At 37.5% G+C, this 13,959-nt stretch overlaps 1 protein-coding gene and 1 non-coding gene across 2 annotated transcripts in view; both read right to left on the bottom strand.

Moving 5' to 3' along the window:
- Positions 1-13,959, bottom strand: part of NCOA1 (nuclear receptor coactivator 1) — a 275,560-nt gene that overhangs the window by 83,981 nt on the left and 177,620 nt on the right. The window contains exons 7-8 of the mRNA XM_025354227.1: positions 13,759-13,856; positions 2,275-2,452 (exon numbers count right to left, since the gene is read on the bottom strand). Coding sequence (XP_025210012.1) covers positions 2,275-2,452; positions 13,759-13,856 — 276 coding nt within the window. The remainder of the gene's footprint in view (positions 1-2,274; positions 2,453-13,758; positions 13,857-13,959) is intronic.
- On the bottom strand, positions 8,613-8,719 carry LOC112605536. Its single transcript, XR_003115513.1, has one exon. It is a non-coding gene; the product is annotated as a U6 spliceosomal RNA (small nuclear RNA).

The following is a 13,959-nucleotide window of genomic DNA, read 5'->3' as shown; positions in this document are numbered from 1 at the left end:
TTTTTATAACCATCTGTGCAAGTATAAGTATATCCATGTACACTTGTGCTTTTGGACAAAATTTCTCACCATACCAGCTTCCCAGCACTCAGATTTTGTTTCTTATAAATAAAATGTTATGCTTAAAAAGTACAGATTTTAGACACTGAAATCTTCTAAATCTGTAAATTCAAAAGCAATTTTAAAAGTTTGACTTTTAACTTTTTTCTTCAAAATTTCTCCTTGGAAATAACAAATCAAAAATAAGAAGGCAGTGCTTTGAATCATGTATATATTTATATAAGGTGAGTACATATATAAATAATGATCCTAAATTTTTCTTCAAATTTCTTCCTTGATAGGTTCTGAATCTTGATTTCATTTTTGTTTTCCCCAGTGGTTGATAATGAAATACACATAAAATGATTCTACTTAGTCTCTTTCCTTAATTTTCTAATACTTTGATTATTCTAATAATAAAGGTTTAAACATAGGTACTATAATTTATTTTCTTCTAAATGCTTTTTGGAAATACCTTGAAAGAAGCTACTGGCTTTTCTAAGTTAGTGTAGTTGGCCTTTATTCTTTTGGTGGGACCATCTCATTGGTTTCTAATGGATGATCAACCAACACTGTAAGATTATGTGATCTATTCTATTATTACTGAGCTTGCCCTATCTTTGTTTGTCTACACTACTGTATAAGAAAGTAGTATTATTTTTTCAATGTTTCTGTTCTTCTATTATTGGGAGAGTGAGAGAAAGATACCTCCGTAGTAAAAACTTCATATTCCTCCCTATTGTGAAAGGCTGCTCAGAGAGGCAACAATGAATTGTCAGGCCAGCTGAGGATCACTGTCTTGTAAGTAGCCAGGAGCAGCATCACCAGCAAGCACATAAGCTAGTAGATGACACTCCCTCCACATTTACCTACTGGCAGAGATTTGGGGGAACCCGAATAGTCACAGATCTACAGCATCCTGAGAACCAGGCAGAACAGGTAATGTGGCCCTTCCACAAACAACAAGCCCCTTCTTCAGAAGTCAGAAAACAGCTCATCCTTGTTTTCTGTGACCGCAAGCCTCTTTCCAACCAGGAAGGCTGCTAAACCCAACAAATATCTTGTTACTCAACATGAGACTAAAATTAAATTAGTTTTTTTTGATACAAAATAAAATGCAATAGCTCAGTTAAATCCATACACCAGTAGTCCTCAAAATTTGTGAACAGTAGAACAAAAGAATCTACAGTCCATGGCTAGGGAAAGAAATCTTAAGTATTACCTACAGTGACATCAGGGGAATCTTACATTGTTTAACTTCCTTGACCACATGCCTCAGTTTCCATACTAAACGGTATGGTAGAGTCCTAACTCTCCAACTCAGATACTTTATCACACAGTATCTGTCTGAAAAACTGATGTGTGGTAAATTTATCTGCGTGATAAACTGCTTTTATTTCAGAGTCCACTGAACAAATAAACTATGTGGAAAAAAAGGAAAAAAAATCTAAAACAGACTGGAATCTGAAAAATTTCTTATTTATCTACAAAATGTATACTATTGAAAAATACACACACTCAGATGTAAAGGTAGCAACGCAATCACTAGTAGTAACTGGAACTTGAGCACTGAAAAACTTTAGAGGAGCCTGAAAATTCAAGAAGTAAACAAAGGCCTGCTGTTAGTCCATCCATGCCTTTACAAGAATTAGAAAAAATCCCCTAACTCCTAAAGTCCCAGCCCTGCCCCAAGGCACAGGGTTCAGTGAATAGAAGAGACACTAGAAATTAGACTCCATCCATCCTCTCAGCTAGGCTCCTCAGCAGTGAATAGCCCATCCAACCATACTTGGAACTCCTCTGTTAAAGCACTTAAGTGTAAAAACATTAATTTTAGTAGGTATATGACATATATTCTTTCCTTCTTCCCTCCCTCTCACTCCCTCTCTTTCTCATTTCTATTCTTTTTTCTGTGAGCAGGGTAAAGGAAAGGATATACATTTGTCTCTTTCTTGAACATAATCAAAATTGAAAATAATTCTCTCCAACTACTGTGGCATGACACAGTATAAAGGAAGAAGCTGAAAGGAATGCTCTCCATCAGTTATTTGATGAAACTCCCCTTCATATTTATATCAGAGACTGAAACTACATTGAAAAAATATTTTAAATACATATAACAAATATAATACTATGAATTATAAATGTAATAATCAGGGATTATAGATTATACATATTACATAAGGAGAAGATACAGAGAGCTAGCATTCTTTTTAAAAACACATTTCTGTTTACCTAGTGATTTTGGTAGCAGATTCTTCACAAATTCTGCATGATCCCCCACGTGCAGTATGCTGTAGACGCTGGTATTCATTAATTCCTCCTGATTGTAACCTAAGTAGCTGGTTACATTCTCTGACACAAATACAATTCTCCCTTCACAGTTCACAACAAAGAAAAATCCATCCAAAGCCTGCAAAATCAAAAGAAAACAATGGTTTGGATATTGAAAGATAAAAGAAAAAATTAAACTATACATTTTTCTATTAAAAAAGAGATCAGAAATAGATGTCAAGACCTGGTCTCTGTCCTCAAGGAAACTGTGGTACTGTAGGAGAAAAAGATATAAACATAATAAAATATCAGTGATAAAATGCAGAAAAGAGACATACACAAAATAGTCTACAAGCACACAGAAGGATGACTAATTTGGGATCAGGGTGGGGGTCAAAGAAAGGTACAGACCCCTACCTAACATATAAAAGGCATAGTGGAGGAGGAAGAGGATTGAAGGAAGAACATTCCAGTAAGTGGAGAGAGCATAGCACAAAAAGAAAACGAACAAGCAGTTTGGAGCTGCTGGAGTATATGGTACAGCAGAGGTGGACAGGAGCCAAATCACAGGGGCTTCCTATGCACTGAGATGGAGCCAGGGGTCTCCAAAAGGAGACATTTGCATCCTATGGGGCATATAATATCCACAAGGGTGCAGGGGAAAAGTTAGAACCTCTATGTATATTGTAAACTAAAACATAATAAAGAAATTAAGCTTAAGCGTATTAACACTCTGGTGCCTGACTCAGTGCAGTCAGTCACATATTACAGAAACCCTGGTATCCTGAGGAAGAGCCAGAATGCAGACTGTGGCACCTTACTTATTTGTAATCTTTTCATTTATTGCAACATGTTGCAGCTTACTTGCTGCAGAATGTATATAAGCAATACAATCAAGATCCTGAAAAAATAGAACATTTACAGAATTTTGTAACAAAATGTAAAATGACCATAAAAATCCTTTGGATCATACAGGGTCTGCTGGTTGTCTACGGCAAAATTAAAAGACCTGTCTAACAATGTTGACGGGTTACTCATTTTTCTTTTAAAAAAAGGCCAGGGTACCAAGTTCGCTGTCTAGCAGATACTCGCCAAGAAGTAAACATATATATATTTTTTTCCTTCAGGATTAAGATGAAATTTTAACAATGAATAAAAAGTAAACTGCTTTTTAAAAACACACTAACGCCATAGAGAGAGCATGTGAAAATGGATGTTTGGAAATGTTACCACTGTACAATTTTGTTTCTGAAAATGACAGTGATACTGAAAATGACATGAATAGCTTGTACAATTTATCTTATCAGTTTAAAACCTTAGAGCATTTTATCTGTTGAAAAATGTTCCAATTAGATTCTCAGTGGTGGCCCTTTTTTCCTTTTTCTTTTTTCTTTTGTTTGAGAGAGTGCAGTGGCGCAATCTTGGCTCACTGCAACCTATGCTTCCTGGATTCAAGTGATTCTCCTGCTTCAGCCTCCCATGTAGCTGGGATTACAGGCATGTGCCACCGTGCCCCACTGATTTCTGTATTTTTAGTAGAGATGGGGTTTCATCATGTTGGCCAGGTTGGTTTTAAACTCCTGACCTCAGGTGATCCATCTGCCTTGGCCTCTCCCAAAGTTCTGGGATTACAGGCATGGGCCTCTGTGCTAGGCCCTTTTTTTTTTTTTAATGTGAAAATGCAACACCTTCTGATGTTTGGAGAATCTTTTTTTTTTTTTAAATCAAGGAAACTGGACTGTCAATAAAAACCTTTGCAAAGTTTGTGGGTGGGATTTAAAAATGAGTATCATAATTTAGTAAATACATCCAATGACATAGTTTTCCATTTGCCTCTACCTTATTTTTGTGAGGTGCGTTTTTCAGCTACGATGATTTTTTTTAATTGAGAAAAACTAATATATATTTATGGTATACATGTTTTCAAATATGTATACATTGTTGAATGGCCAAATCAAGCTAATGAACATAAGCACTCCCTCATATACTTATCATTTTTTGCGGTGAAAATACTTAAAAGCTACTCTCTTTGCAATTTTCAGGTATAAAAGAATTGTTATTAACTACAGTCACCATAATGTACAATAGATCTCTTGAACTTATTTTTCCTAATTGAAAGGTTTTCATCTTTTGACCAACATCCCTCCAATCCACTCACCCTTCACACAGACCCTGGTAACCACCATTCTACTCTCTCTTATGAGTTTGACTTTTTTAGATCCCACATGTAAGTGAGATCATGTGGTATCTGTCTTTCTGTGTCTGGCTTTTAATTAACATGATGTCTTCTAGGTTCATACATGTTGTCGCAGATGACAGGATTTCCTTTATAAAGGCTGAATAGTATTCTGCTCTGTGTATATACCACATTTTCTTATTCCATTCATCCATTTTTGAACACTTAGGTTGATGCAAATTAAAACTATGATGAGATATCACTTCATATCTGTTAAGTGTAGGTGAGGATGTGAAGAAAAGAGAACATCTATTATGGGAAATAGTAGGGAGGTTCCTCAAAAAACTAAAAATAGAACTACCATATGATCCAGTAATCTCAGTACTGAGTATATATCCAAAGGAAATGAAATCAGTATGTCAAAGAGATGTCTGCACTCCCATGTTCACTGCAGCATTATTCACAATAGCCAAGATATGAGAATCAAGCTAAGTGTCTGCCAACAGATGAATGGACAAGATTATTTAAACCAAATATTAAATTAAATTTAGTAATACATCTCCATTATCACTTCATCACAAAGAATATAAACAAGATTTAAAGCAAGATTGAAGCACAACCCATTGTTCTCATTTAAAATATTGCTAATATTTTCTTTAGCAAGAACAAAAAGGAATAAAGCTATTTTTATTCTACCTGATTGCTGTGACTTACTTAGTCCATAATGCAAAGGAGACAGGGATGTGATTAATAATCTTTAAAATCTCAATACTAGATAAACTCTTTGTAAAAATATTTTGGGTTTAGATGAGCATGGGAAAGTACCTCATATCTAAATTGGGTTTATAAAACTGCTCAGATTAGCTATAAGTCTCATAGTAGGTGATCAATATTTACGTGCCTTGAAGTTTATATAAAAATAGAAATAATTTAAAAACAGATTTTTCAAAAATAGACCTGAAACTTCTTTTAAAATGTTCTTTGCATCAGTATAAATACAATTTAACTTGCATTTTCTTTTAAATATATACTTATAAAAAATTAAAATATAAAAATATAAAAATGAGGTTGATAGTGGAAGATCTGCCAGAATTCCGCCCTCAAGAGACTAGTAACATTTCAGGGAATACTTTTTGAGACTATTCCCACGTATATAGAAGCATCTCTATTTTTTAAAAGTATGTCTGGTTAATACAATCTGTTATTACTTGTTCTTGTTCTACAAGTTTCCCTCATATGTTGTTTATCTAATTAACTAAAAAGTGTGCTCCTGGGAAGGAAACTTCCTATTCCTCCAAGACCTGACAGCTGGTTTTACTGCATACAGAGAAGACAACAAATGCCTATGCACTCAGTAATCAATCTGAGAACTTTTCCAAACTCTGCCCAGGATGTCATCCTTTGAAGAAGACCACCATGTGTCTCATGGAAGGGTTCACATTAGCCAAGGATTCTCATAGGGCCCTGGCTTTAAATGAGACTACCCAAGTGACTGTGACTGGACAAAGTTCTAGGAATAAAAGACACCATCTAAAACTATAACAATCCTAGAAGAATATCTAGGCAATACCATTCAGTACATAGGTATGAGCAAAGATTTCATGATGAAAATGCCAAAAGCAACTGCAACAAAAGCAAAAATTAACAAATAGGATCTAATTAAACTCAAGACCTTCTGCACAGCAAAAGAAACTATCATCAGAGTGAACAACCTAAAGAATGGGATAAAATTTTTGCAATCTATCCATCTGAGAAAGGTCTAATATCGAGTCTACAAGGAACTTAAACAAATTTACAAGAAAAAACCAAACAACCCCATTAAAAAGCAGGCAAAGGGCATGATCAGACACTTCTCAAAAGAAAACATTCATGTAGCCAACAAACATATGAAAAGAAGCTCAACATGACTGATCATTAGAGAGATGCAAATCAAAACCACAGTGAGATACCATTTCATGCCAGTCAGAATGGTGATTATTAAAAAGTCAAAAAACAATAGATGCTGGCAAGGTTGCAGAGAAAAAGGAATGCTTTTAGACTGTTGGTGGGAGTGTAAATTAGTTTAACCATTGTGGAAGGCAGTGTGGCGATTCCTCAAAGATTTAGAGGCAGAAATACCATATGACCCAGTAATCCCATTACTGAGTATATATCCAAAGGAACATAAATCATTCTGTTATAAAGATACATGCACATGTATGTTCACCACAGCACTATTTACAATAGCAAAGGCCTAGAATCAACCTAAATGCCCATCAATGATAGACCGGATAAAGAAAATGTGGTAAATACACACCATGGAATACTATGTAGCCATAAAAAGGAATGAGATCATGGTCCTTTGCAGGGACATGGATGGAGTTGGAAGCTGTTATGCTCAGCAAATTAATGCAGGAACATCAAACCAAATGCTGCATGTTCTCACTTATAAATGGGAGTTGAACAATGAGAACACGTGGACACATGGCGGAGGGAACACACACTGAGGCCTGTTGGGGGCAGGGGTGGCAGGAGGGAGAGTACGAGGAAGAATAGCTAATGGATGCTGGGCTTAATACCTAGGTGATGGGTTGATCTGTGCAGCAAACTACCATGGCACACATTTGGCTATGTAACAAACCTGCACGTCTTGCACATGTACCCTAGACTTAAAAGTTGAAGGAAAAAAAAGTGTGGCACATCCTCGTTCTCTCTCTCACTTTCTCTCTCCTGCCGCCTGGTGAAGAACGTACTTGCTTCTCCTTTACTTTCTGCTGTAATTGTAAATTTCCTGAGGCCTCCCTAGCCATGTGGAACTGGAAGTCAATTAAACCTCTTTCAAGCCAGACACGGTAGCTCATGCCTGTAATTCCAGCACTTTGGGAGGCCAATGCGAGTGGACCATGTGAGGCCAGGAGTTTGAGACCAGACTGGCCAACATGGCAAAACCCCGTTTCTACTAAAAATACAAAAATTAGCTGGGCATGGTGGTACATGCCTGTAGTCCCAGGTACTTGGGAGGCTGAGGCACGAGAATTGCTTAAACCCAGGAGGTGGAGGTTATAGTAATCCAACACTGTGTCACTGCATTCCAGCCTGGGCGACAGAGCGAGACTCTCTCAAAAAACAAAACCAACCAAACAAACAAAAACACTCCCCTTTCCTTTATAAATTACCCAGTCTCACGGGTTTTTTGTTTGTTGTTTGTTTGAGACAGGGTCTTGCTGTCACCTAGGCTGGAGTGCAGTGGCGTGATCTTGGCTCACCGGAACCTCCGCCTCTAGGGTTCAAGAGATTCTCCTGCGTCAGCCTCCTGAGTAGCTGGGATTACAGGCATGTGCCACCACGCCAGACTAATTTTTGTATTTTTAGTAGAGACGGGGTTTCACCATGTTGGCCAGGCTGGTCTCGAACTCCTGACCTCAAGTGATCCGCCCGCCATGGTCTCCCAAAGTGCTGGGATTACAGGCGTGAGTCACCGCAGCTGGCCCAATATCAGGTATTCTTTATAACAGTGTGGAAATTGACTAATATACTCTCCCTCTTGGTCAGGGACACTAGCTGTAGGTTTAGTCTCTTTACATAATCCTATATTTCTCAGAGGTTTTGTTCATTCTTTTTTATTCTTTTTTCTTTATTTCTGTCTAAGTTGGCTGAAGAACTGGTCTTCGAGCTCTGAGATTCTTTCCTCAGCTTGGTCGATTCTGTCATTAATATTTCCAATTACGAAATGTTTCTTGTAGTGAGGTTTTCAGCTCTATCAGATCAGTTTGGTTCTTTCTTAAAACAGCTATTTTATCTTTAATCTCTAATATCATTTTACTGGATTCCTAACATTCCTTGGATTGGGTTTCAACTTTCTCCTGAATCTTAATGATCTTTGTTGCCATCAAGATTCTGAATTCTTCGTCTGTCACGTGAATCATTTCAGGCTGGTTACGAACCATGGCTGGGGAGTTAGTGCAGTGGTTTGGATGTAAGAAAACACTCTGGTTTTTTGAGTTTCCAGAGCTCTTACACTGGTTCTTTTGTATCTGATGTTCCTTTAATATTCAAAGGTGCTGTCCTTTCAGTGAAGCTTTTTGCTTTTATATTCTTTGATGCCCTTGAGGGTTTTGCCTGTGGTATAAGTTGGGTTTAGCTGAAAAATATGACATAATTCACAAATTTGTGTGTCATCCTTGTGCAGAGGCTATGATAACCTTCTCGGTATTGTTCTGATTTTAGTATATGTGCTGCCAAAGTGAGCACCACATACAAGTTTTGATTTCTTTCCAGAATGCTAATGAAAAGGGAGCACAAGGAACTCTCCTCCCCAAGTCATGTCAACAAATTTTGTACTGTCCGTCCCAGATTACGGCAACAAATCTGGGACGGACAGTACAAAATGAACTATCCCAGGTCACGTGAGTAAACTGGATGTTATCACAGCACTGGTCATTTTTCATTGCTTTTCCAAAACTTGAGGTGACCCCACTGTCACAAGTCTGCTGAGAAGCCCCAAAATACCTCCAACCTCCAAAGTTTGAGTCCACTCTGGGAAAACTGGAAATCTTTAAAAGGCAGCAGGATGCATTGAAACAGAAGCTTGGAAGAGAGATCTGGGCTAAGGATAGACCTTTGTGATTCACAGGTACATATAGTAATCATTTGGGTCTCTTGTTTATTTTTTACTTATTATTTATTTTGAGACGGAGTCTTACTCTGTTGCCCAGGCTGGAGTGCAATGGTGCAATTTCAGCTCACTGCAACCTCCGCCTCCCAGGTTCACGCGATTCTCCTGCCTCAGCCTCCTGAGTAGCTGGGATTACAGGCGCTCACCACCACGCCCGGCTAATTTTTACATTTTTAGTAGAGATGGGATTTTGCCATGTTGACCAGCCTGATCTCAAACTCCTGACCTCAAGTGATCCACCGGCCTCGGCCTCCCAAAGTGCTGGGATTACAGGCGTGACACACTGCGCCCAGCCTGTTTATTTGTTTTTAACTACAATCATCTTTTCCCCTAGTAAAGGATACTCTGATTTCCTCTGGGAAATTTTCTTCCCCACTACATAAAGTCTTATGGGATACTTAATCAGGCCACTGGGAGACTTCCTCCTTAAATGTGAATCTTAAGGATTACAAAAAGCTAAACATAGCAGGAGTACATTCATTCTAGCAGCAGGGCATTGCCCAGATAGTTCTTTCAAAGAGACTGTTAACAAAGCTTTTGCTTTCTACCCTCAAGGTACCCTGATTTCATCCCGTTTCCAAGCATGGTTCTATGATATCCAAATAGCATTCCAATAAATTCATATTTGCTTAGTCAGAGTTGATTTCTATTGCGTGAAATCAGAGAATCGCAATTGATTTCATACATGTAATTCACATATATGTGTATATGTTATACAGACAAAGACACAGATAAACCTTCCCAGGAAATGTGTACAGAATAAAAAAAGGGAAAGAGCCAAGGCTAGAATCCTGGGGGATACTAACATTTAAGAGGCAATTAAAGAAAGAAATCTGAGAAAAAGGCTGAGGAGTAACCAGAGGGGTAGAGAAAGAACACTGTGAAAGGTGCCATGGAATGTTTAAGGTAGTGGGAATGAGCGGTCAGCAAGTGTCAAAAGCCACAAAGAAATGTACGGAATGGTGGTCGGGTGCAGTGGCTCAAGCCTGTAACCCCAGCACTTTGGGAGGCTGAGGCGGGTGGATCACGAGGTCAGGAGATCGAGACCATCCTGGCTAACACGGTGAAACTCCATCTCTACAAAAATACAAAAAAAAAAAATTAGGGAATGGTAGCGGGCGCCTGTGGTTCCAGCTACTTGGGAGCCTGAGGCAGAAGAACGGCGTGAACCCGGGAGGCAGAACCTGCAGTGAGCCAAGATCTGCACTCCAGTCTAGGCGACAGAGCAAGACTCCATCTCAAAAAACAAAAAACAAAAAAAAACCCAAAGAAATGTAGGGAATCGTACAAAGCAAGTTGACGAAGCTAGAATGCATGTGCAAGACATAGTGAGACCTCCCTGACTGAAATAAGAGTTTTCTTACGGACCAAAGGAAACAGGACGGTTACAGTCAAATAATGCAGAACTCTGACCAGCAGGCAGAGGAATTTTAGACAGCAAAGGGAGCAAATGAGCTTTTAAAAAAATGCCTATACTGGACTTAATGAGTACTATGTGTAAAGTACTCTGCTAAGAAATTGTGTCACTTAATTTTTATAGTAATTCCATGATGTAGATATCCAGTGTCTGACACACTCTAGGTATTCAACAAATCTTTGTTGAATAAATAAATTCTAACGTCACCTTCTCTTTAGATGTGCAAAAATTTCTTTCAGGATCTTCATTCTTTACCCGTGCTAACTTTTTAAAATATTTTTAAAAACAGAAATAGGTCAGGAGCAGTGGCTCACACCTGTAATCCCAGCACTTTTGGAGGCTGAGGTGGGCGGATCACGAGGTCAGGAGATCAAGACCATCCTGGCTAACACGGTGAAACACTGTCTCTACTAAAAATACAAAAAAGTTAGCCAGGCGTGGTGATGGGCACCTGTAGTCCCAGCTACTCAGGAGGCTGAGGCAGGAGAATGCCGTGAACCCGGGAGGCAGAGCTTGTAGTGAGCTGAGATCGCACCACTGTACTCCAGCCTGGGTGACAGAGACTCTGTCTCAAAAATAAATAAATAAAAGGAGAAATAAACAATTCTGAATGGTGAGAATTTCTCATAGTATGGTGGTGGATATTTGTTCATTTTTTACCTCTGGGGATCTTCTATCTGGGCAAGTCCCTCTTACACTAGTGTTGTCAAACTGAACTTTCTGCAATGATGAAAATATTCTATATTTATATTGTCTAATACAGTAGCTACTGACCACATATGGATACCAAACACTTTAAATATGGCTGGTGAGACTGAAGCATTGAATTTTTAACTTTATTTAATTAAAAATTTTTTTTTTTTTTAAATAAAGACAGGGTCTTGCTCTGTTGACCATGCTGGAGTGCAGTGGTGCAATCAAGTCTCACTGTAGCCTCAAACTCCTGGGCTCATGCAATCCTCCTGCCTCAGCTTCCCAAGTAGCTGGGACCAAAGGCATGTGTCACCATGACCAGCTACCTTTTTTCATTTTTTTGTACAGATGGGGTTTTACTACACTACCCAACTGGTCTCTAATTCCTGGCTTCAAATGATGTTCCTGCCTTAGCCTCCTAAAGTGTTGGGATTACAGGTGTGAATCACTGTGACTGGCCCTAATTTAAATTTTAATAGCCATATGTCACTACTGGCTATTATGTTGAACAGTGCATCTCAAGACTGTAACGTGGATTATTCAATGAAAACATCTCTTGGTAGCTTTTCTACCCTTCCTGTTTTAGCTTCCAAGGATAAAACTCCATAAAGTTTAAGTTAACAGGGACAGGGTCAGGGGCGTGGTGGTGGGCGCCTGTAGTCCCAGCTACTCGGGAGGCTGAGGCAGGAGAATGGCATGAACCCAGGAGGCGGAGCTTGCAGTGAGCCGAGATCGCGCCACTGCACTCCAGCCTGGGTGACAGAGCGAGACGCCATCTCAAAAAAAAAAAAAAAAAAAGATAGAAAAGACATCAGGTGTAACAGGTTGTCAATGAAGGTATTTGTTGTCTGTAAAATTTATAATTCTATTTGATAGTCTTTATTTCACATATCTGTAATTCATAAACAAAAATATTATTAGCTCCTTGAAGTCAAGAACCTAAATACACCTTCATATTGTTTTCTAAATTTCTAATGTGATATGTTCTTTCATATTTGAAAATGCTTGCATAATGACATTTAATTTATATGTAATGTGCTACAGTTTTCCTTTGATTCACAGTGGTTTTCATCAGCTAAAAAAGTTAATTCCTACTTTGTCTTCTTATAATAATTTTGAATGAATGTTTTCCTGTCCTTTTTTGATTTCTTTTGACAATAAGAAATCCACATCCATCATACGTACTAGCTCCCCTCACCAGTTACATGTGTATGTACTTGCTCAGAGAGTAGTTTCCATTCTAGTTTCAACAGCCAATGTGTTTCATATATTATAATTCTACAAAATTATGCGCTTGTTCCACGAATAAAAATAATTAAAAGCAAAAGTCTGAAGTAATAAAGTACTTGTATAATGTGGAAGGGAAATAAAGAATTTAGATTCAGAGGGAGAAGTTGCTAATAGGAGAGTTGAAAGTATTTAGCATTTATTATTATTAGTGTCTATTCATTGTAGGAATGAAGTATGGGAAGAGGTAAAAGCAAAACGTACATATTTGAGTATCATCTCTATAGAGATAAAAAGTGAAGCAACGAGAATACATGATATTTCTGGGGCTGTAAAAGAAGTGAATTTTAAGACTATTCTTACATTAGCAGTAGGTAGAGGGAATTATGGTTAATACAAAAACAGGAGGAAGTGGGGTAATACCACAAAACATATAAAGGAATTAGAAAATAAAGAGACCTATGCAAGTCTGAGTAGTTAAGAAGATTTCATCAGAGAGGAGAGCCTTTAGGAAAGATAAGGAAAGGATAATTTGTTTTATATATCCTTACATAAATAAATATACATAATTAGGCATAGAGATAGAAAGTGTACATTGTGAGGGATGAGTATATACATACATACATATGTCTTTAAACATTCATGTAGGAGAGAAAGCATTTAAAGTAATGAGGATGCTTGGAAACAAGACATTTATATTAAGAATGCAGGAAGTAAAGATTAGATAGAAAATGCAGGGGTGAAAATTACATAGTAATTACAAAGTCACTCAAATTTAAAAGTCCTTCACATTACAAAGTTTGACAGTTAAAATAGTAATTCTCTTAGAATGTTTATATAAATAATTTAAATATTTTTATTCAGAAAACTGCAGAAAATCATGTACTGCAATAAACTGTGGGATCTTTCACTCAAAAGTAAAATTCTATGGTATACATATAGATAACACTAGCTAGCCAAGTAAATCTAATATTAATATTTTATTTTCCCAGTTAGGCCTGACCACCACAGAAATAAAAGGCAAAGCCATACACAATAAGCTTCAAGTTTTCCATCTCACTGCTCAGAATGCCCTCATGAAAATTTCTTATGTTCATTATTCACTTTTGATTCTGAAACAGTAACAACTGTCAAATGGTTATCATGATAAAATTGTAAGAAGTTCTTTGTTTTATAATTTATTAACTGGATATAAGGCATTAAAAAAAAAAAAAAGAAAAAACCAAATTGACTACAACAAAGATTTTAATCATTTTCTAAGTCAATGACGACACCTACCTCCAAAAGAAGAGGTCCCAAGGATTCCTTTTCTATCACTCCTTGACTACTTGATGAGATGTCTGATTTCTGTACATCGTCATCAGTTGTTGATTTCTCTATAATAAAGAAACTTAAAAAAATCACATATCTGAAAAGAGCTCATTTTCATAAAGTCAAGTTTATGAAGACACAGATTCACCAACTGTCAAATTCAAATAA

This window comes from Theropithecus gelada, chromosome 13 (assembly GCF_003255815.1).
Source record: "Theropithecus gelada isolate Dixy chromosome 13, Tgel_1.0, whole genome shotgun sequence".
Classification (NCBI taxonomy): domain Eukaryota; kingdom Metazoa; phylum Chordata; class Mammalia; order Primates; family Cercopithecidae; genus Theropithecus; species Theropithecus gelada.
Note: the sequence above shows the minus strand (reverse complement) of the source record. Positions and strands in the feature narration are given on the sequence as shown.